The sequence below is a fragment of the Aplidium turbinatum genome, chromosome 4 (genome assembly GCF_918807975.1).
Source record: "Aplidium turbinatum chromosome 4, kaAplTurb1.1, whole genome shotgun sequence".
Classification (NCBI taxonomy): Eukaryota; Metazoa; Chordata; class Ascidiacea; order Aplousobranchia; family Polyclinidae; genus Aplidium; species Aplidium turbinatum.
In genome coordinates this window covers 24,515,387-24,537,617 of record NC_137475.1, presented here as the reverse complement: position 1 = coordinate 24,537,617, position 22,231 = coordinate 24,515,387, and the positions used below count along the sequence as shown (strand labels likewise).

General features: G+C 38.4%; 1 protein-coding gene and 1 pseudogene across 2 annotated transcripts; both read right to left on the bottom strand.

Annotated features, from left to right (window-relative positions):
- Positions 1-856: 856 nt before the first annotated feature.
- Positions 857-20,261, bottom strand: LOC145769505 (small ribosomal subunit protein mS40-like). Of its 2 annotated transcripts, none has more exons than XM_082581152.1 (5): positions 19,917-20,261; positions 13,960-14,057; positions 13,273-13,344; positions 5,620-5,746; positions 857-1,395 (listed from the first exon to the last, which is right to left on the bottom strand). In XM_082581152.1, the coding sequence occupies exons 1-5, from the start codon at positions 20,251-20,253 to the stop codon at positions 1,322-1,324; spliced, it is 708 nt and encodes a 235-aa protein (XP_082437278.1). In that variant the 5' UTR covers positions 20,254-20,261; the 3' UTR covers positions 857-1,321. The 2 variants fall into 2 exon arrangements, with proteins under 2 accessions (XP_082437278.1, XP_082437277.1); XM_082581151.1 differs by having other exon boundaries at positions 859-1,395; positions 19,776-20,261.
- On the bottom strand, positions 14,427-16,708 carry LOC145769504 (zinc finger MYM-type protein 1-like; annotated as a pseudogene).
- Positions 20,262-22,231: the final 1,970 nt, after the last annotated feature.

Sequence of the window (22,231 nt, the reverse complement as noted above, 5' to 3'; positions counted from 1 at the left end):
GCTCCAGGCGATGCACTTAATCACGAAAAAAAAAACGTAGGATAACAAAATAAGTTTTGATAAATTTATATGAATAATATTGTTTGTAGACTACAACATATTGACACTTCATGTGTCTTTTATGCAAAAATTACAGTACAAAGGTCTTCAGTAGCCTCCAAGAGCCCAGATTCCCATTAAAAACTTATTTTCATGTAAGCTATGCTTGCAAGCTGGGTATAGACCACACTGATGTATGAAGAGCTTTCAAATACAAACAATTTCCAACCCTGTAGCTACAGGCGTCCAGACAGATCTTATCCAAAATCAAATTTTTGTGAAATTTCTTTTGAGTAAAAAATGCAGAAACCAAAATGAACACCTGTTGGGAAACGTTTCGAAAATTAAGCTGTTTTCTTCAATGGTACAATTGAATAAACTCACACTACGCTCCCATAGCTCAGGTAGTTAAGCGCACGACTTTGTGCACACAGAAACTGCAAGATCAAGAAGCGGCTGTTCGGCTCTCGTGGAGTGCGGACTTGAGCAACGCACTTTGAGCACAGCTAACCATACAGCGGATGGAATAATTCACAAAAAACAACACTTCGACAATCGAGAAACTCTACTGGTAGAATAGACTATAGCCTACTATATCAATTTCAATAACTGAGTCTGCGTTAAGCTAGCTAGTGAGTAAAAGTCTCTACAAATATGAAAAACAGTGAAGAACAGCCTTTTTTAGTCCGACGATAAAGATTCAAACCAATCGATTTTCGGAACAATATATTTTTCTGTATCTGTTACTTAGGCTTAGGTAGGCCTACTATTGTAGTACCTTTGATTATGCTTACTGGTTATTTATGTTGCTCTCCCAGACACGAAGGTCTGGTTGCGCATGGTGGAACTTGTGCACGCAAAACCGCACAAAAACCTTGCAGATATTTTAAAGTTTTATTCCAAGAAAGTTTTCGAGCAGAAGTTCGATGAAACAAAAGATTACTGCAATATTGTTAGCAATTAAACAGTTCGGTTCTAACCGCACGAGATTTGCTGGAGATGGATATTTCCAAAAAATTAACACAGAATTTTAATCGGAGATTTAGGCTACATCAAACCTCACAAATCCCGGCAACTCGAGTAGAAAGGTAAAAATGCTAGAAAATCTTCTGATACAATGAGTAAATAAAAGTGAGTGCTGGTAAAGCTAGAATGATGAACATTCAAGGCTTTCGCCGAACCGCTTGTTATTGGCATCAAGCACTACCTTCTTGCTGCAATCGAAGCTCTGTGTGCCATTCAAGTAGTTGTACCCGAACATTGCTTAACTGTCCAACAAGATTTACAGGACGTGGTGGTTCAGGCGAAACTCTTTGAAATCATATCTTACAAAAGGTACAATTCTTGGAAGGTAACCTGCAACAAACAACTCTATCTGAAATGTCACGTATCCATGCAAACGTTGCCTTTTCTCAACTGAAGCAACATTTCGACCAACCAAGTAACATTACAGGGTTCATAGGAATCTAATGTTAAACTTAACTCAAAAAAGCTCAAGTGATAAATTTGGTTGATTGAGCAACATGGAGTCGGAATCATGATTGATATAATCAGGGCTGTGAAGGAGGGATTTAGGCGTACAAGGAGTGGCAATCGTTAAAAAAGCCGATTCCGACTTGATACAAAATGATAAACAATAAAATTTTTATTTCCAATCTTGTAAGGAAATGCTTTCTTGTTCTCCGCATTGCGCTCAAAAACAACAAAAGTGCTTGTGTTTGTCAGTTTTTGTGAAAGTCACCGTTTCAATTTCGGCCACAACTTCACAATCAGAATACATATTAGAGCAGTGGTTCCCAACCGGGGTGCCATTTACCAGTGGCGGCTCGTGGTATTTATAACAGGGGGTGCTGCAACCGGAGGTATACGTGAAAGAGCGAGCGCCAAAGGCGCGATGCCAAGCTAGGGGGGTATGGCGTATGGAGGCATGCCTCCATAAAATTATATCTTATTTTAATGGTATTTCGTGCATTCTGAGGCTACTTGGGCACTTAACTGCCACGCTTTTTTTGATGTATTTTTCAGAATTTAGCTTGAGCAAGGCTTTGATTTTGAACGGCAGTGTTTTGCGAAAGGTAACTGCCAGAAAAAAATCAAAACATGAAATTTGTTGCATTTTTAACAGTCTTTTACAATATGTTTACAAATTTTGTGTATTTTTTTAGATATCTGAAAAAACCTTCAAACTGCGGTAAACGTTACCGCTAGATGTCAGGCAAGTGTTAAGCTCTACGTTGTCACGGTGATATTTATGCGTTATCATATCCGAAGAAAGAACCACATAAACTTCACTTTGCACAAAAAATAAAAATTCTCTATAAACGATTGAAAATTGCACAAAAAATTCAAATACAAACCTAGTAATTTTTTACAAGCCTTCCTCTTTCTAAAAAAGTAAGACCCATGCAGTTTGGCAAACAAAAACCAGAGTTATGGTGACTGCAAACAGTGTGTATTTTTTTAGGGCTCGGGCATTCTAAAGACCCCGTGGCAGTTAAAAGGTTATTCCTGATGTTCAACAAGTTTAAATAGGCTGTTTTAGCATGTGACCTTTTGCCTTAGCTTATTATCGTAAGTTAACAATGAACCTAGGTGTAACAACAATAATGATAACCTAGTCTAAGCTTTATGTTTTTGTGCAGAAATCAAAGCACATTAGTCTAACCATGTAACAGCATCAGTCGCAGCCACCTAATATCGTGCTTGAAAACGACGAAGTATACTTGCTACAGCAAAGGTTCCCAACCTTTTTTACACCGTGGCCTCCTTTGAAAATTTTGAAAAATCAATGACCCCCCTATTTTTTCAACCTTTACAGTAGAAAAAAATTAAGAAACACCATTTCAATGGTAAAATTCAGTGATGTTTATTAGTTTCACCGCAGCCGCAACTGTTTACAACAACCGGAAATTAAAGACCATTTCATAAAGATTTGGAAAAAATGTACTAGTATTTTTATTAAATTTTAATTTATTTGTTTTGTTATATAGTGTTGGAGTGGACATAGAGATGATAAATTTAAAAAAATATTATATTTCAAATTTTTCCATGGCCCCCTTGAAAAAGGCTCATGGCCCACTAGGGGGACGTGGCCCCCAGGTTGGGAACCCCTGTGCTACAGTAACTAGCCTGACCAGCAACTGCAAAATTTGCAGTTCGGAATTGTGGGATTTTAAGGCAACCTCAGCCAAAAATGACGTCACAATTTATCTTTGTTCTTCTTTTATAAGATCGCAACTGCAGAGCTTGCAGTTCAGGGCTTCCCAACATAAAACTTAAAAAATCATAATATTTTTTAAAATCCAGAAATTATGAAACTTCTAGTCGGTAGGATCTGTAGAGAAAATGAGAAAAAAAGCGTGAAATTAATAAAAAAAAGAAAATCCTAAAATGTGCAGGGGGTGCTGCAGTTGTGCAGTTTCTATGGACGAGCCGCCACTGCCATTTACAATACTCTGGAGTGCTACAAGCGATTTCTCATATTCAGTTTTATTAGTCTTCAAATAGTTAGCGAAGATCATAGTTGCTGATAACAATTTTCATGCACAATTGTTTTTGTTACATCATTAAGGGTAATTTTTTTGTCATGCCGTATGCGTGGCTATACGTTTTTTTGTGGTCACAAATTCTTAGTGTGGCATCCTGATATTGTTGTGGCTTGTGATGTCAATGTCTATACAAATTGTGTTGATTGTCGACTGTAATTCGGTAGGTAAATGCTCTGCTTAGAAAGTTTTTTGCCCATTTTGTCTGCTAAGAGAGAAGCAATATATTTTTGACTTTAAAAAGAAAATTTCATTTTATTTTTTTTATCAAAATGTTGTTTCAAAGTGGTATTCAAGTTCCAAAGAAAAGGTGTTACTATTATCACATTGATTTCTGAAGGTGTTATTGTAAATTGCCTTTCCTAAGGGTACAACAAGCAAACTTACCTACTTTTCTCCACACTGCATTAAAGCTGAAAGTCAAGTAGAAAAGCTACGGATATCATTTTTTAAAGCGCTTGGTGTTAAACTGTTCAGGTTTATTCCAACAACCTGCTGAATTCGAGGTGAAAGATCGTTTGTCTGCCACGGGGTGCCACAAAATATTTTTATCGTCTGAAGTGAGCCGTAAGCCTAAAAAGGTTGGGAACCACTGCATTAGAGTGTGTCATATTTTCCATTTTCAAAAAGCCCGGGCTCTGATGTGGTGAGGTTTTGGGTAAAACCGAACACCCAAAAAGACACCCCATTGAAGTTGCAACTTGCAAATATTTCATTTTCATGTATTTCAAAAACTACTTATGGTAGTGTGACAAAACTGGAAGCAAAATGAGCAGAAAATAGGGTTTCCTATGACCACTTCTAAGAGCCGAAAGACGTATTGGAACCAGAAAAGAGGTTAATATAGAAATCTGGTTTTTAGAGTAAATTTAACTTTTTAATAAGTTTGGGTGCATTTTGAAACATTCTACGGTATTTTTCCATTACAAAATCATATTCTAGAACGTGACGCGAAGTATTTGATGATCCACAACGTCAGTCACAATAGAGATATGGTAAAAAGTGGATATCGCCACAAAATTGCCGTCTCATCTCAAAATGAAGAACTAGAGTTGCAACACCGAAGTGCCGAATAGATTTATCACGCATAAAACACTAAAGAAGAAATCCATGACGCCGATAAAGTATACAAGTCTAAGAGGAAGCCATGAAGATGTGGGGTATGACACTTGAAGTTCTAAATACCCCAATTTTCACGTATTTCGACAACCATTTATCGTAGTGACAAAATTCGCAGAGATGGTTTCCTTTGACCGCTTTTGAGTGTCAAAGTTATTTAAAAATCTAGCTTTTGAGTAATTTGTGTTTTTCAGCAACTTTGTAAGGCAGGATCACATGTATATATTTATTAATTTTTTGTTAAAAGAGATTAAACTACAAAAAAACTGACTAATCTGAAGCCGGCGTCAGCCAGTTATAAACCGAGGAGTCGGAATCGTATATTTTTCGCCAGACTTCACAGCCATGGGTATAATGTCACAACAAACAATACTATTACGTTCAATCCAGTTTCTATTAAAAAGCCTCCAAAACAGAGTTGTAAAATCTTATTTTTGACTCGGGACACACAAAAATCCTATGGACTCCACAAGTCTGCTTCAAAGTCGTTGAAATTATTATTAGCTTACCATCGTGAATATATATTTCAATAGTTTGCTGGGTTTCCTTCAACATGCATGGTTTACTTACAGTAACTTACCATTTGCCATTCAGTTGCTTGGTAGGTACTGTAGTTCCATACTCAATTACTGAGCTTTGAGAAATGAGATAAGGTTCTCATTGTATTAAGCCTGGGCACTAACGAAAGAGAATGTTGGCCAGTCCCCATTTCTCAGCCAATTTTCCTTCAGCAACTACACCCACCCAATATATTATATCCTGGACAGAGGTGAGCGGTGTTCATCAACAACCAGCTTAAACCGGGTGCCGAACCAGGTTCGTATTTTTGGAAAGTTAACACCTTATCTGCTGCGCCATCTCACCATGTGACTTGGACTGAACTTTTTTTTAAATTTAATTCACAAACAACACTCACCCAAATGCTGAGCTAATTCAAAGCTCCACACAAGATCGCGTTGCTTCGCCTGGCATACGCCTGTTCTCAAGGAATTGTGAAGCTTTCCAGTCTGCTGGTCAATGTACTCAATCAAAAGAGGGATGTTCTGCAAGTGTTCATTTACAAGACAGATTCTGTAAAGTTTCATGTGTTTGCATGACCCAACATTGTACTATTTCCAGAGGTGGGCATCCACTATTTTTGTCTCAATGACACAGGAAGCACTTTGTGACGTCAAAATGACCTCGAAAACGAATATCATTCGTTTACACTGCCATTTCAACGTCGTTAAAAAGCGAACATTTCAAAATGCGAGTCGCTGAGTCCTGCACGATTTGGCTTAGCACGTCTTTTACGGGTCTGCTACTATTCGGTGAGTCCGATTCGGTTAGAGCCTTTTTCGGTGAGAGCCCTATTTGGTGATTTTTTTGAATTTTTTTTTGAAAATTATTGGGTACCGTAGCCTAATTATCATTGCCGCTTTACATGGTTTTAACGTCGCTAAACGTTGAAATAAGACCCTAACCCCTAACTTTTAACTCCAAACCCTTAACCCCTAACCCTATAACGGCAATGACGATTAGGCTACGGTACCCGATAATTTAAAAAAAAATCACCGAATAGGGAACTCACCGAATCGGACTCACCGAAACGGGCCATTCCGTCTTTCACAATGAAAAAGTCTCTCCACCGCAGCACTGAAAGGTGTTGTATATATTTAATAAAGACGTTATAAATCGACATTAGGTATGCTCAAGGACTTGCTTCTATCTGAAAAAAGCCTGCACACTTGACTTTTGTTCTGTAGGCTACTGACGTTTAATGCGATGGCACCAACTTATCAAAACATTCATCCTCGAAGTCGTGACTGGTGTTGGTGTCACTCTTGTTGGGATCTAAGCGGTTTGATGTTTCCGGCAATAGTTGATTGATTTCTGGTTTGATTTTTTCAAGTATTGTTTCCATAAAAAAAACTCCAAAAACGAGTCATTTTTTAGTTTACATTGGAAAGTAGCGGGAGTGCGACTCAAAGAAATGTAGCGCCTCTCCGCTATATTGAAAAAAGTAGCGCCACTACTACAGCCGCTACCCCAATAAAAATATAGCGGCGCAACTGCCCACCTCTGACTATTCCATACATTACAATACTAACAAGTACCAATCCATGGATATAACACCTGTACTTAAAGAGTAAATTGAGACTTATTTTTTTCTAATACCAAAGACAGCCAAAACACAATACAGCACGGTAGAGCATTATAACAATATATTTTACATATTTACAAATAGTTTTAACAGTCGAACGTTTTCGGGTAACTTAAGCCCTAAAAAAATGCAATAAATTTCAACTTCTTGTAAAGGTAACTACTAACTAGCTAACTGACTGTAAGCATCAAAAAATAGGGTCTGCTACTATTCGGCTGGTCCGATTGGGCTAGTCCGATTCGGCTATTACTCTATTCGGCTACAGCCCGATTCGGCTAGTCCGATTTGGCTAGTCTGATTTGGCTAGTCCGATTTGGCTAGTCCGATTGAGCTAGTTCCCTATTTGGATACAGTCTTTATCAGTTAGTTCCCTATTCGGCAATGCCTTCTGTAACCCAACAAAATCCTTCTGTAAATCCAACGACGCCTTCTGTTTATTTAGAGAATTTTGTATGTTATTCCACAATAGGCTATCGTTACCTTTGAGTGCCTTCCCAGACGGCAAAATCAGTCATTTTTACATTGATTCAACGTCTGCAGACGTTGTAGTCAGTGTAATTTTTTTCAACGTCTGCAGACGTTGTAGTCTAATTTTTTTTGTAGTTAGAGTGTAAAGATGGAGGTTTGATATTATCGAATTGAATCGCCGGTTAATACTTACCGCCGGTTAAATCTCTAAATTGATGGACCGTGCAATACCGTAAAAACTGTCCGTCCGGGCATTTGCCACTTTGACTACATAATATATGACTTTGTTTTAGAGAAGTAAATTTATGCTATCTCCGTAATTAATAACTCGTATGTAAGTTTTTACATGTATTTTGAACGAGTCTGCTACTATTCGGTGAGTCCGATTCGGTGAGTCTGATTCGGTGAGTTCCTAACCTCTAACCCCTAACCCTAAAACGGCAATGATAATTAGGCTACGGTACCCGATAATTTAATAAAAAAAATTAAAAAAATCCCCCGTTAAGGGATCGGACTCACCGAAACGGGCCATTCCATTTTGAACATAAGTGCCTAAGCCGTGGGGGCCAGGCCCTCACGCATATTTCTGCGTGGGGGCAACTTTTTATGCTGTATTGATACATAAAACAATAGATGAACTAGCGATCGGCAGCAGGAAAACATTCTTTGAATGCAAACCGCAACAGCTTCGCAATAAATAATCACTAGAACGAGTAGCGATGCTACAATCCCACACCAGACAACAAAATCTGTCATTTTTACATTGATTTAACGTCTGCAGAAGTTGAGTCAGTCAGATGTTGAATGCACCCAAAAAAAAACATAATTTGCTACGTAGACGGAGCGTGCGTTTAGCTTTATGAGCTTGCAAACAGACTTGATGTCGCTTTCGAAAGTCGAAACCTCTGCACTGCAGTGAATTGCGCAGTGCCCAGTGAATCGCTCGCTGTGAAAATGAACTTGAAGTCTCGGCCCGAGGTAACCACTAACCAACGCAACAAGGGCTGGTACAAACCGCATTGCGCACACGCCGCATAATCAACGCAGTAACGGACTCACGCAAACTGAATGGCGCACACACGACCGTTGCCATAGAATCCCCATCAAAGGCGGAATATGCGCATCTGTTGTTTCACCTGCAGCGCGAAAACGGGCGTTTGACAGCGGTCAGTCATAAGTTGCGATATTGTAGTGAAAAGGGAGCAATGTCAAGTCGAAAACTTAATCAAACGTCTCTCCGTAACTGTTTTTCAAGGGCTGCTTACGGATGTCAGCAACTTTTAAATTTATTCAAGGTGACGTGCTGCTGAATTGATGTACACATGAATGATTTTACTTTCCACGGGTATATTTTCAAGCATATGATCAAGTTAGTATTTGCATTCCATTTTCAAAATATTGTCATTCCATTTACAGTGTACCTTTTAGTAAACCTTTTCGTCTCTTTTGTTTCATGCTAATAAATCTAGTTCGTTGCTAAACTTTATGTTGTGCTTAGCTTAAAGAGTCGCAGTCCATCAACCGCTAGCTAACGCAGACGCATGTCATGTGTTTGCTTAACAGAAGTGGTCGAGTTTTGTTTATAATAATTAACGGTAGGTCGAACGTAGCGATAACTCCGAGTGTGGCAATAAAAGCAATCCTAGTGTGACGGCATAATTACGTCGTCCATCTGCGTGACATTTGCTGAATTTACGTTGCTGCTGATGAAACACGCTTTCGCCCCCACGGCCAAAAAAATAGTTAGGCGCCTATGATTTTGAACAATAACACACTCGAACAACTAACAAAACACTTCTGTTTATCTCATTAACCTGTATTGTTAACCATAAAAAATGTTGTTTTGATGTAAAACACATATTTTGAACCAACCCAGACAACAAAAATTACGGATTTTGCCGTCTGGGAAGGCACTTAAAGGTAAACACTGGATAAAATGCAAGAATGCAAAAGAAACGATAGCCTATTGTGGAATAAAATACAAAATTCTCTAAATAAACAGAAGGCGTCTTTGGATTTACAAAAGGATTTTGTTGGATTACAGAAGGATTATCGTTGGATTTTCAAAAAATTGCCGAATAGGGAACTAACTGATAAAGACTGTAGCCAAATAGGGAACTAGCCCAATCGGACTAGCCAAATCGGACTAGCCGAATCGGGCTGTAGCCGAATAGGGTAATAGCCGAATCGGACTAGCCGAAACGGGCCCCCATTCCGCAAAAAATACGCAGCGATAAAAAGCAATAGTGTGCAACAGTGAAAAATACAATGTATTTGTCAAGTTAATGAATGTAGCTACCGAAGGCATATTTATGTACAAAAACCAAATGTTTAAACAAATTGACGGTGTTGCCATGGGATCCTCATTGGGCCCTCCTATTGCTAATTTTTTTCTGGCACATTTGGAAACAAAACTATTTAAAAAGCATCTAGCATTTCACCCAAAGTTGTTCTTACGTTACATTGACGACATTTCTGCAGTATTTAATAATGAGATTTCATGTGAAGCCTTTTAGAATTGCTGAAATCTCTACATAAAAACATCAAATTTACAATTGAAAAAGCAAGCGAAAGCTTGCCATTTTTGGTCGTAGAAATTAAGTTAATGCCACTGGATTTGATACTTGGGTTTGCCGCAAACCAACCCATACTAGTTTGTTTTTGAATTTTGACACACTATGCCTATCGAAATGGAAATCTGGTTTGATCATGTGCCTATTAACTCGGGCTAAAATGATTCGCTGTAATGATACTGTTTTTAATATTGAAACAGACAAATTAAAACAAATGTTCTATAATCTATAATAATGGTTATCCAAAATCGTACTTTGAGAAAATATTGAATCGCTCTATCTCCGCGAATTCCAACCAAAAAGAAAAGGCTGAAAATGAGTTAAACATGAAGCATTGCTTGTCCATTCCGTTTGTGGGAAAAGAATCTAGATTAAAACGTTTGCCCGTAAAATCGGGTCTGCTACTATTCGGTGAGTCCGATTCGGTGAGAGCCTTTTTCGGTGAGAGCCCTATTCGGTGATTTTTTTTAATTTTTTTTTGAAAATTATCGGGTACCGTAGCCTAATTAAAACCCCTAACCCTAACAACCCTAACCTAAAACCCCAAACCTCAAAAACCCAAACCCCCCCAAAAAAAACCAAACCCCCAAAAAAACCCAAATCCCCAAAAAACCTCAAACCCCCAAAAAAAACCAAAACCCTCAAAAAAACCCCAAACCCCCAAAAAATCCCAAACCTCCAAAAAACCCCAACCCCCCCAAAAAAACCAAACCTCCAAAAAACCCCAAACCCCCAAAAAAACCCATCCTCCAAAAAACCCAAATATTACCGAATAGGGCTCTCACCGAAAAAAGGCTCTCACCGAATAGGGAACTCACCGAATCGGGCCATTCCGGTAAAATCGGACAGTTTGTGAAAAGCAAATTTGACGTGGACGTTTTTCCTATTTACAAAACATTCAAAATTAGTTTGTATTTTCAACTAAAGCCCCAGACGCCTTCGTCTCTCTGCTCAAATGTCGTACAGAGTTTCTGCGTGATTCGGCATTGACGTACATCGGTATGTCCACCAGACATTTGACCACGAGAGTACGGGAGCATCTGAACTTCAGAGACTTAAAGAAAAGTGCCATCAAAGACCATATCATGTAGTGTTCTTTTTGCACAGATCGAAAATTTTCTACTGACTTGTTTACAATTTTACGCAAAGGCAAATCCCAATTTGATACAAAAATTCAGGAAACGCTGTTAATGAAACGCTACAACCCAAATTTAAACAAACAATTATTTGCAAGAGGCGCGTCCATTCTCCTCAATATGTATCACGTACAAAATACAATAATTGTACCCTGTGGCGCAAATTCTTTTGTAGTTATGTACAGGATGATCAAGCCAAGTGTAGACAGATTTTGATTGTTAAAAATAAACCTTATTAAAAAGCAAAATTGATATTTCCTTTGCGGTATATAGCTATTGACAAAATAATCCGTTTTCATTTCAGGATAAAAATTTTAGGATTGCATTTACAATGAGCACAATAAATGCAACTATTCAAGAATTGTTCATAGACGACCAGTTTTTGGACAGACAAGTTATTCACTGTCCAGGCTTGCATAATCATCAGAATGATTGTATTTATGCAAAGAATAAAGAAGATATCCCACTAAATGAAAGGCTGATGTTCCGGAGATAGAAACAAGCTTCTGTGAGGGTTTGGGGTGGGGCAACTTCAACTCGTCAAAAAACTCCTCTCTACTTCATTGAAGAGGGAGTAAAAGTTAATCAACATGTTTATTTGAAAATGTTGAAGGAGAAATTGATTCCCTGGATCAATGCAACATTTGGAGAAGACGGAATAACTCTTCAACTTACGTCCCACACAGCGAATCTTGTCCAGGACTGGTGTAAGGAGAATATGGCAGGGTGCAAAGGAATTATGGCCTCCATCCTCTCCTGATTTATACCCGATGGACTTCGCAATATGGAGCATCTTGGAGAGTAAAGCCTGTTCATCAAATCATTCAAGCGTTACAGCTCTGAAGGCAAAATTGCGCACTTGTTAGAAAAAATATCATCAGACACCATGCGTGCCTCATGCAGTCAAGTGCACAACAGACTAAGGCGTTTGGTGAAGGCAAAGGGAGGATATATTGAAAAATACGAGTACATTTTGTTTATTTATACTTTTCTATATATGTATAAATTATTTCCTGTTTGGATGTACTGTTATTTCAATAAATGTTTGTCTACACTTGGTTTGATCAGCCCGTAGTTTCCTAATGTAATTTGTTTTTCGTCTGTCTGTCCGTTTTCCACACTATTGCTTTTAATCGCTGCACATTTCTTGATGCTTGAGCTAGCTACAAAGTTACCTTCAAGAAGTTGACACTTATTGCATTTTTATTAATATTTTCAGATTCTTGATGAGAGCTTAAGTTAAGCCAAAAACGTTCGACTGTTAAAACTATTTGTACAATTGTACATATGTAAAATATATTGTTAATTTGTTACAATGCTCAACCTTGTTGTATTGTTGTCTCTTGGCTGTCTCTTTGGTACAAGAAAGAAAACTCTCTCTCAAAACTATAATTTTTGTAAGTTGTACAGAAATTAAAAACAATCCGTTTTTGGCTCAACATATTTGTGTGAGCAGACGTTTTCGGTTATGAACTTGGACAAGAACAGCTTGAGATCAAACCTGAGCGAATAGTTGGTATTTTACGCTTGTCTACCATTAACCTCGAACCAGACCTGATCTGGGTAGAGACATGAAGACATCAGTTTCATTCTTCGCATTAACAGTTAACACAGCTGTGCTGTACAACTTTCTGGATGTACTAATTAATGGCGGAAAAGCAGATAAATTTTACAGCCTAATAACTTATCACTTCCCGTGATATGTGTAGCCTACATAACAAAACATTTAAACCTGCATGGAGCTTTATTGTATTAACATGACATAAAATAACACCATATCACTATATAATATATATATATATATATAATATACCGTATGCATTTTTTTTAGGCAAAATAAGATTGCCAGAGGCTGTTGACAAATGGGCGCTTCAGCATTATCAAATCTGGGCCACCTGGGAAAAAAATTAGACACCCCTGACCGACAACGGTAGTTTCACGTTTGAGTCATTACCAGGATAAGTTTCTCAATCGTTTTTGTTAGTAAGCTTGGGCTGCTTTTGGTAAAATTTCTGGATGTAATGAGTAAGGGTGAAAACACCGTAAACACGGTTTTATAAGATGTGTTGATAAACACAAACGTTTGGCAAAACTGGAAAGTAAAGGATAGGTTACAGCATAAGAGGTTTCTGAAAATTAGAGGAGAATTACCGTAGAACTACTGGGCGAGAGCTTAAGTTGTCATTCAACAATAGAATTATTTTATTGCGCGTGTCACAAACATTGTTTTTAATAAGTTGCCTAGTTACCTTGTATGTGGTCAAGAGCATCTCATCGCGGCACAATGGACATGGGGATCCCGTAGTAATCACCCCTTTAGTCTACAAATACAGTAATTAATGAAACTAACAATGAAACACACCTAACAACCTTGCTTCAATGCAGACACAAACAAATAAATACAATACCGTGGAGGAAACCCATTATATACATTTATTAATTATAATATAAAACTCTTTATTCAAAAGACCAATAATTCGCAAGAACACGAACATGTCAAAATTTCAAAAATGCTTTCTCACTCTAAGGATAGCAATCAATTTATCTCTAAAGCAGTGGTTCTCAAACATTTTTCGTTGCGACGCATTTGGAAAAGTTTGCTGGACCTGCGTCCTGCAACTGCAATACACCCAGCAATAGGGCTTTCATTAATTTTTATTTATTTGTTTTTGTCTCCAGCGTCGCCATGGTCTCAAGCCTCCATTTGTCTCCAATTAGAACTGTGCTATGTGATTGTAAAATTATATTCGATCGCTAAATTCTCCTAACAATGTGTTTGAATGCACATGTCAGGTGATGATAATATCTGTAAGCATTTTATTACCGCAATTGAGTTTAGATACGAAACGGAATCATCGTATGAGGCCCTTGAAAAATTGAAACGACGCACCAGGGCGTCCGGACGCAAAGTTTGAGAACTTTTGCTCTAAAGTAACCTTGCAGTTTCTCCGAGTCTTTTGTCGTTGAATAAATCCTTTTTTGTTTCGAAAGTATTCCTGCCATGTCAGCTTTCCTTGGTACTGGTCAATGAATTCTGTGAAAAATCAGTTTGGAATGAAATGCTTAAAATATTTATAATCGGATGTCTGAGAAACGTTTTGTTTACTCGGATGATAATATAATGCAGTTAGCAAAAGTTAGCGATCTACAGCATAGGCGTCGATTTTTTCTTAGAAGAGAGGAATTCTGGGTGGGCCAGAGTTTTCAAACAAATTTCATTGAGTGTGTATGTTCACAAATTCGCATTTAGTCTTTCTTACAAAGACTGCTTTTAGAGTCGCTGCAGCAATTAAGCTTTAATAGGTTTGATGTTTGCTTTCTTGCGCCTTGCGATCTTATGAGCGCTGCTAGTGCTAAACTAAACAAACTTCTTTGATGTTTTCCTTTGCGACCTAAAAAGCGCGTGACTCGTGACCTGTTATCTTTAAAGTGGCGCCTTCAGATGTGCTGCAAAATGTTCGGACAGGTGACTGCTGACTGTGCGGATATAGCGGTTTTGTACCACGCCAAGCTTACATGCAATGTGGTCATTCAATTACGCAGCACGAGCTCAGTTGTAAAGTAGTGCTGAACAGAAAAAGGTTTATTTGACCAACTTTTTTAGATTTAAAATAATTTTTCAATTGATCACGCTGCTTACTGTACGTTTGGGGAAAATGTATTCAGAACTTCCGAAATGGAAACAAGATGCAGCGTGACATTATACAAAAAAGCAAACGTAACCAAGACGGAAAGAAATGTAACCTGTTGGAAATAGGCGTACATACCCGAAAGCACTAATAAAAAACCCAAAAACAAATGAATGACATTGACATACAGAAAGACAACACATTGTTAACTGCTTTATGTACTCCATCCAAACTTGTTGCGACGCCTCTGACTTCGCGAAACAAACTCATTAACTGCTGCGGCGAGATCAAGTGCCTCAGCATGTTCACGATGGGTGTTCAAAATTGCCAGGTCATTCAAGCGCTATTGCGTTTGTGTGGAACACAGATATGTTTTCAATCTGCGGAGAGTTGAAAAAGAATGCTCCGCTTCGCACGCAGAACTTGGTAAAACAATGTATATAAGTTTTCAATGCTAAGATGAAATTTGGTGACATGTCGGCTAAAGCAGAATTTTTGCGCATTTGTTCACAAATTTCTTGCACTGAGATTGGTCGGTCAAGTCTTCTACATCGAGCAAACAGAAGCTGGCGCTCTCGCACAACGTCTGCCATGTTCCAGTCGCCATAAAACAAGCATACATCTTCCATTTCTGCACGGGTCACATCTGGATCTTCCAGAAGGCGTCGCAATGCATTCGAAACCTGCAGCGGACATGACTGATAACGACGAAGAAGAGAGGTTGCTGCGGTTTCAAAAACACTTTTGAACAGATTCACGTAGAAATTCTCAGTTTCTCCTTCAGTAGAAGTGCGACGGACCCGTGGAATTGAAGGTAAATCAATCTGCATTTCGATTGTCTGAGCTTTGGTTTCAGCAAAGAGTTCTTTGCCAAACCGTTGTAAGTCTAACGTCAAAGCTGCAGCGAGTTCTTGTATCCAATTGTTTATATCCCCTGTTGTAGCACGACATGACTGGCACCTCACGTGAACGGGATGTATAATGGCAAAAAGTCGTTGCAGCAAACGTAGAACTAAATAAGTTTCAAATTTTTTAAGATTTAGGAGGTGAGAAAACGCGGATGACCTCACAGCACCTGCAACTGAACCGTCTTCATTCATTTCTTCCATTAGATTCATCAAGTTGGTGTAGTTTAGTAAAAAGGAATCAATGCAGTCTTTGCGTAACACCCATCGAGTGTTGCACAATGGTCGGAGCTTGGTTGTCGTGGATCCTGCATTGCTGGCACCATCTCCGGCTTGTATCGACGCAAACCATGCATGACGTTTCGGTGATTCTCTCACGAAATTCACGATCTTATTCACAGTGTTTATGACGTGTGATACAAGAGGAAATTCACAACACGCGTCTTGGCAAACTAAATTAAGCTGGTGGCCGACACAGTGGAAATACAAAGCTTTTGAGTTTTCCGGTTTCATCCTTTGTTGCAAGCCATTGATTTTTCCAGCCATGTTACTACCACCATCATAACCTTGGCCACGAAGGCGGGAAATATCCAAGCCAAGCCGCATTAACCCATCTTTAATCAGTCGAAACAGTGTATTTGAATCGGTCTTGCTGGTTTCAAAAAAGCCAAGGAAAAATTCATCACTTTGGTAAGTACTCGTGCAGCAACGAATGCAGACGCTCATATATCAGTGGTTTCATCAGCAATTAGGGAGAAGACGTAACTTGTAGAATGGTTGCTTTCTGCCACTGGTATAGGCCAGAAGGCTTCGGAACTTTCTTTTATTGTAGCAATTAATTTGCGTAGTATTGAATGAGACAGAATTTTTAACACCTCATTTTGAATTTCAGGTGACATAAATTTTGTTGCCGAATCAGATTTCAAGTAGTTGCTTATTTCATCGTTGTATCGTCCAACCAAGTATACCAAATTCCAAAGATTTCCTGTTTTCTTTTCATCACCATGGCCTCTTAAGGAGATACACTGTTTCCCGCAGTGGCGAATGCAATCAAAAATAGCAGTGAGGGTTAGCCGGTTCTTTCTTTGCTCTTCTAAAGACATGTTTCCAAGTTTCACTCTAAGGTGTGGGTCGTCCAAGCAAACCTGAAACAGAAATTTCTTCATTTGATTGTCTCAATTTTAATTGATCTGTTTTGCGCATAAAATATTTTACATAAGGATACATGCACAATGCACATCTAACGGATTGCGCTGAACCTGAATGCGATATAACCTGCGCTTATGGAAGCTCTTTCAAAAAAAGTTTCGCAAATGTGTCGTTTTGCTTACAAGCAACTAGCCATCGTACACTAATGTTACATGAATGTTGAGCCGCTCTGCTACTATACTGCTGTAACAAACAATAATGATTGAGTAACCTTTCGATTATAGTTCAAAAAAACAGTATCTCAGAAGTAATTCTTAATATACCTTCAGTGCCTCTGCCGATGAGTTGTGATGAGAGGAGTATTTGTGCTTTATGATTCCATCATTTCCTTTATGGTAATGCTCCCAACCTCCAGACTTCTTTGCCCATCGACTGCTGTATAACTTCCGTTGGTCTGCGGCAGATAACCGATTGTTTTCCGAGGCCCACAAACAGCAGCTACAGTGACAAGTACCATCAGGGTTAAGACGCATCCACTGGAATTCGGAAAAAAGCTTCCTTTGCAACACACGACCTTCCCGAGTCGGAAGCTGATCCGGCAACATACTAACGTCAAATGGAACAGGTAGAGATCCATGGCTCATGCTGTCTTCTACAACTACCGGTGCATTGCCTGAGACATTGACTTCACCACTGTCCATCCTTGAAGCACTTCTTTCTTCATCAATGTCATCTCTTCGTTCATTCGTGCTGGACGTGGCTTCTTCAGCATTATCATCTCGACGCCTTTTGGAAGCTGGTTTTAAGAATGCGCGAATAGATGTTTGACTTTGCTTCATGTTTAACTTTTCAATAATGAAATGACAACATCATGCGGTTTCAATACGTCTTTAGTTTGTATGGGTTATTTTATTGTCATGTTCATTATGATGTCATATTCATATTCCCTTACGCTGACCCGGGACTGAAGTTTCATTGTGACGTAACGAAAGTGAGAGCATTCGGAGAAAAGATCAAACGTGGCTTTCTCTCACTCGGTATTGCCAACGTGTGGCAGTTGCCGTAGCAACAACAATGCAGTGAGTACCGAAAATGGTTTGCAGATGCTGGTTTTTGGTTCTAACCGCGGCGATATTCAATAGCGTAAAACAAGTAATTGGTCTGCAGTTGGTTGGATAATTCAGCATTTAACAAAAACGGAAATAATTGTAACGAACATTCCATAAGGTCATGAAAACAGGGTGGGCGAAATATATTTTGCCCACCCTCGTTTCACGGCAGGGTGGGCGCCGCCCACCCTATTTCGACGCCTATGATCTACAGTATATACAAAGGTCTTGACACCGTGCGAACTCTAGGCCTGACTGAAGTGAAGGCCGATGTAATTTCAATTTTGAAATCTAAGCTAATTTTACTTTACAGTATGTATATCCTTTTAAAATGATAGTTTTGAGAATCCAAATTGCTAAAGTGTGAATACTGAACCTCAAATCACTGCAAAACTCCTAATTTTACGTTAAAAATCAACAAATTTCTCGCAATTACCAGTGTTGCCAGACACGTTTTTAGATATCCAGCACAAGCGCCAAAATCTAGTCGGTTGATTGAATGGTAACAGTAGCACAAAAGTAACTCAAAATCACACAAAGTATATACATAAAGACTATATTTAATAACTAATACTCAAACTATCAACTTATGCTCGGGATGTAGGCTACAAACAGATCGTCTTTCAGTCAAATTTTAAGCTGCACATTGTCACGGCCTATGTATAAAACTCACCATAGCCTAGACCAGTGATTCCCAACCCTTTTTGGATGACGACATCTTATGTTGATTTTAAATAGCTTGCTACCGTCCGACCAACAGCAAGATCAATGTCGATGATTGCGACTCCCACAAAACGTTTGAGCAAAACCCTAACCCCAAGGTTGGGAACCACTGGCCTAGACCTATGCGGAAAAATGTGTCCTGTCTTGGTTGGTACATATAGAGTAAGTACCTTGCATATGCTATGACACATCATTCATGTGGTAATGCAATGTTGGTTTTTATGATCGAACAAACAATCATGCTAAAGCCACACAAAAGAAAATCGAAAGTGAGCTGGGGATGGACCGTCAAACACTTTGGAAATTTATTGACAGTTTGCGGAAGGTTCAAAAATCCCGCGATTTGGAGTATGAGCAAATGATTGCTGGAAATGCACCACCAACAAAGCGTAGAAAGTATAGATAGACAGACACAAGGCTGTTAACCTTATTGAATCACTTCATCAGGAGAAGAGAAATTAAAACCAACACCCATCCCACCCTTCTAATGTAAGGTAACAAGTAAATCACGCACACCTGGGCCTTTTTCTTGATTTGCAAAACAGTTATTTACTGTGTGTGACTGTGTGTTTATTGGCTGTTGTTGTCATGATATCACAAAACAATTAAGAAGCAACAATAAAGCTAACGAATATTATGTGGCATGAAGCATTTTAACATAGCATGTGCAGTGTGCACAACCACAAAACTGTTGGCTGTGTGGACGAATGGTAAGAACGCTTGCACAGCTCTTGAAAAAACAAAGCTCTAGAGCACTGTATCTCAGCAAAACACTTTAAAAACGGTATGCGCCAAAATAAGGGGAGCAGCTAAATTGATGACTATATGCCACGGTATATCTCTTTTCTGCTTCCTGTAGTCACAATGGTCACAAAATAAAATATTATTACTGCATATCAAAATCCACCTTTCTTAATATTTGATAAAACTAATCATGACTTAATTTGACTAGATAATAACTAGTGCTGCATATTTTAACAGTGCTCACTAAAGAAAAAGTGATACAGCTCCAGTATTGCTAAAACCATTGTTATGATTGACAAAAATGTGTGAGCTTGACAAAAAATGCATTGCAAATTTTGTCAAGTCACAGCAGCAGTGCAACTGGTAGCAATGGGGTCATACAATGGTTATGTCCTGGATGCCAGAGAGGTTCAAAAAAGATTATGGATCATATATATTATTATGATACATTTGTGGTAGTGGTTAGAACAAAAACAACTTTGCATAAAAATACCTTCAGATTTCATGTAATCAACAGGAGTATGACCATGTTGTCGAGAGTACTTATCCCATGCATTTTCTTGCTTGAATTTTTGTTTTTGAATATTTGGCATTTTGAGCCATTTTTTCCAAAGTAACTGATGAAATTGGTCACCTTTTCCCCACACAGGACCAGCAGCAACATTCCGCCACTCAGGGTGAGGCTTCAACAAAGTTATATCTAATTCTTTGAGAGCTCTATCATTATCATCGTCTTCCAATAAGTTTGAAAATTGTCTTGTTTGGTTGAAAAAACATGGCAATGGTCCCAAAAGATGGTTCTGTAAAAATGTTGTATATGCAGCTGATTGAGTACAGTTCTTGGGCATGAAAGAAGTATGTGAAGCTGAAAAGCATTTGACAAATTTCCCTTTAAATTTTGGTATTAAATTTGTTTTCAATACAGATTTAAAATTATAAGTCATAGCAAATATATTACATCCTTTAGCCATTTTAGAAATCACCTGTACAATGAAAGAATATTACCGTATACAGTATATATATAATATATTATACATAACTTAGTAATTGGAACAAAATCACCATTCACATCTTATGCACATTTCAGGCTGAATATTATGGTAGCAGGCTTGCCAGATTTTTTTTACAAAAAGTAGCAAAATGGATTTGAAAGTAGCCCAATTTTTGCGCGATGTGTTTCTTTCAAGGAAAACTGTATTTTGTATGTTGCATAATTTTCCAACATGTCCCAATTGTAAGATATTGCATTGTATAGGCCTATCAGTTCCTACTGTACAATTAAACTTTGTTTATTGACTATTTTGTTTATTGGATTGTTTATTGACTATTTTTTCAACATAAAATTATTGCCTATTGTTTCCACTTATTTTAAGATTTAATAAAAGTGAGCAATGATGGTAGCACAACAAAGATTAACGAGAAGAGTTTAGTTGGTAGCGCTAACCAGAGGAAAACTGGTCACAAAATTGGTTTTAACATCACTCAATTAGCTTTATTGTGCTACCATTGTTGCTGACTTAAAATATTAAAAGACTGTCACAGCTAGCCTCCATTGGGCTAATAACATTTGCTACATTACTACCCACTACACCTCTAGTCAGGCGCGAATCTAAGAGTTTTTTTCGGGGGGGGCCAGAAAATTTGAAAATCAATTAAAAAGAAAGAAAAAGCTAAACAGATATGAACAATGATACTACGACTGTACGACATATACAATATGCTAGAAAATAGACATTAAAACAACCATTTTCATCAATTGTGATGCCGAGGGACTAATATCAGCTGTTTAGAAGCATATCAAACCATTTGATGCGGAAACATACAATTTTTCACAAAATTTCGGGGGGGGGCCCGGGCCCCCTCCATAAATCCGCGCCTGCCTCTAGTCTTTGTCTAATTAAACAATACCGTACATATCTTGTTTAACGTTTACTAATTCAAACTTAAACCCAAATCTTAACCACAAAAAATAAGTCTATCACAAAATTCACACTCCAAGTCTAATCTATCAATAGCAACTACTTACAAAAACCCCTGGGAAACTTCTGCCTTATAACAACAAACGCATAGATCTAGATGCTGATAGTGAGGCGACAATAGCCAATACTCGAGTTCGACTCGGCCGACTGGGTAAAACCATCTATGGTAAAACTCAGCAAGACGCTACTCGCTCATTAGCTAGGAACAGTACACGTGGTCACGTGGAAGGGGTAATCACGCCAATTTTATCAAAAAAAGAGAGAAGAGAAAAACGTAAAAACTCTCCAAAGTGAGGGACGTGATGCAAGTCGATTATTCTGTGATTCTTTCCACTTTCATCTTTGTTAGGCATTGAGATTTGGGAAGTAAAAAGTAGCCCAAAAAGTCGCAAATTTCAAAAAATCGCAAACCTTCAAATTCAAGTCGCGAAGCGAATTAAAAGTAGCCCAATTCGCGATAAGTAGCCCAATCTGGCATCCTTGTATGGTAGTTGATTGGGAACTATTGAGAAGTTTTTTTTTTATTAAATATAAAGGGTTCTGCAATTAAATTGGGATTTCTACATTTTCTTGTTATGATGGCCTTTGTTTAGATTACTTTGGATATTCTCTGGTGAAAACGTGAACAGCTTCTCTTTACTTCATTGGTATCAAGATTCCGAAATGCTGTTCGAATAAGAGAGTTGAGGTTAGAGTGTGTAATTGAGTTAGACTGTCCTTCAACTACGCCGAAAGCCAATAGCCGCAAACGTTCAGACCTGAACAACTACTAGGCCAAGTGTGTTTCAGGACAAACATGGGAAGATTCTAAGTTTGGACAGTTTTTGCTCCATGGGCTGGAGCAGAGTCTTAAACAAAAATGACTTTGGTAGCATCGTAGTTTCTACGAATCCAGGGCAGCAAAATATCAATCAGAATCTTCAAATACACCGTTGTGTTGATTTGAAGTCCAGCTTTGATGAAGTCAGAA

What these genes read in the sequence shown, in the direction of transcription:
- LOC145769505 (XM_082581151.1), bottom strand. Translation starts at nt 20,253, where the DNA reads ATGGCTAAAGGATGTAATATATTTGCTATGACTTATAATTTTAAATCT. An exon ending in TGCTCTTGACCACATACAAG is followed by an intron (nt 5,747 to 13,272) that starts GTAACTAGGCAA and finishes GAACACTTGCAG; the next exon opens with AACATCCCTCTTTTGATTGA. An exon ending in TGAATTAGCTCAGCATTTGG is followed by an intron (nt 1,396 to 5,619) that starts GTGAGTGTTGTT and finishes TGTTTGTTGCAG; the next exon opens with GTTACCTTCCAAGAATTGTA.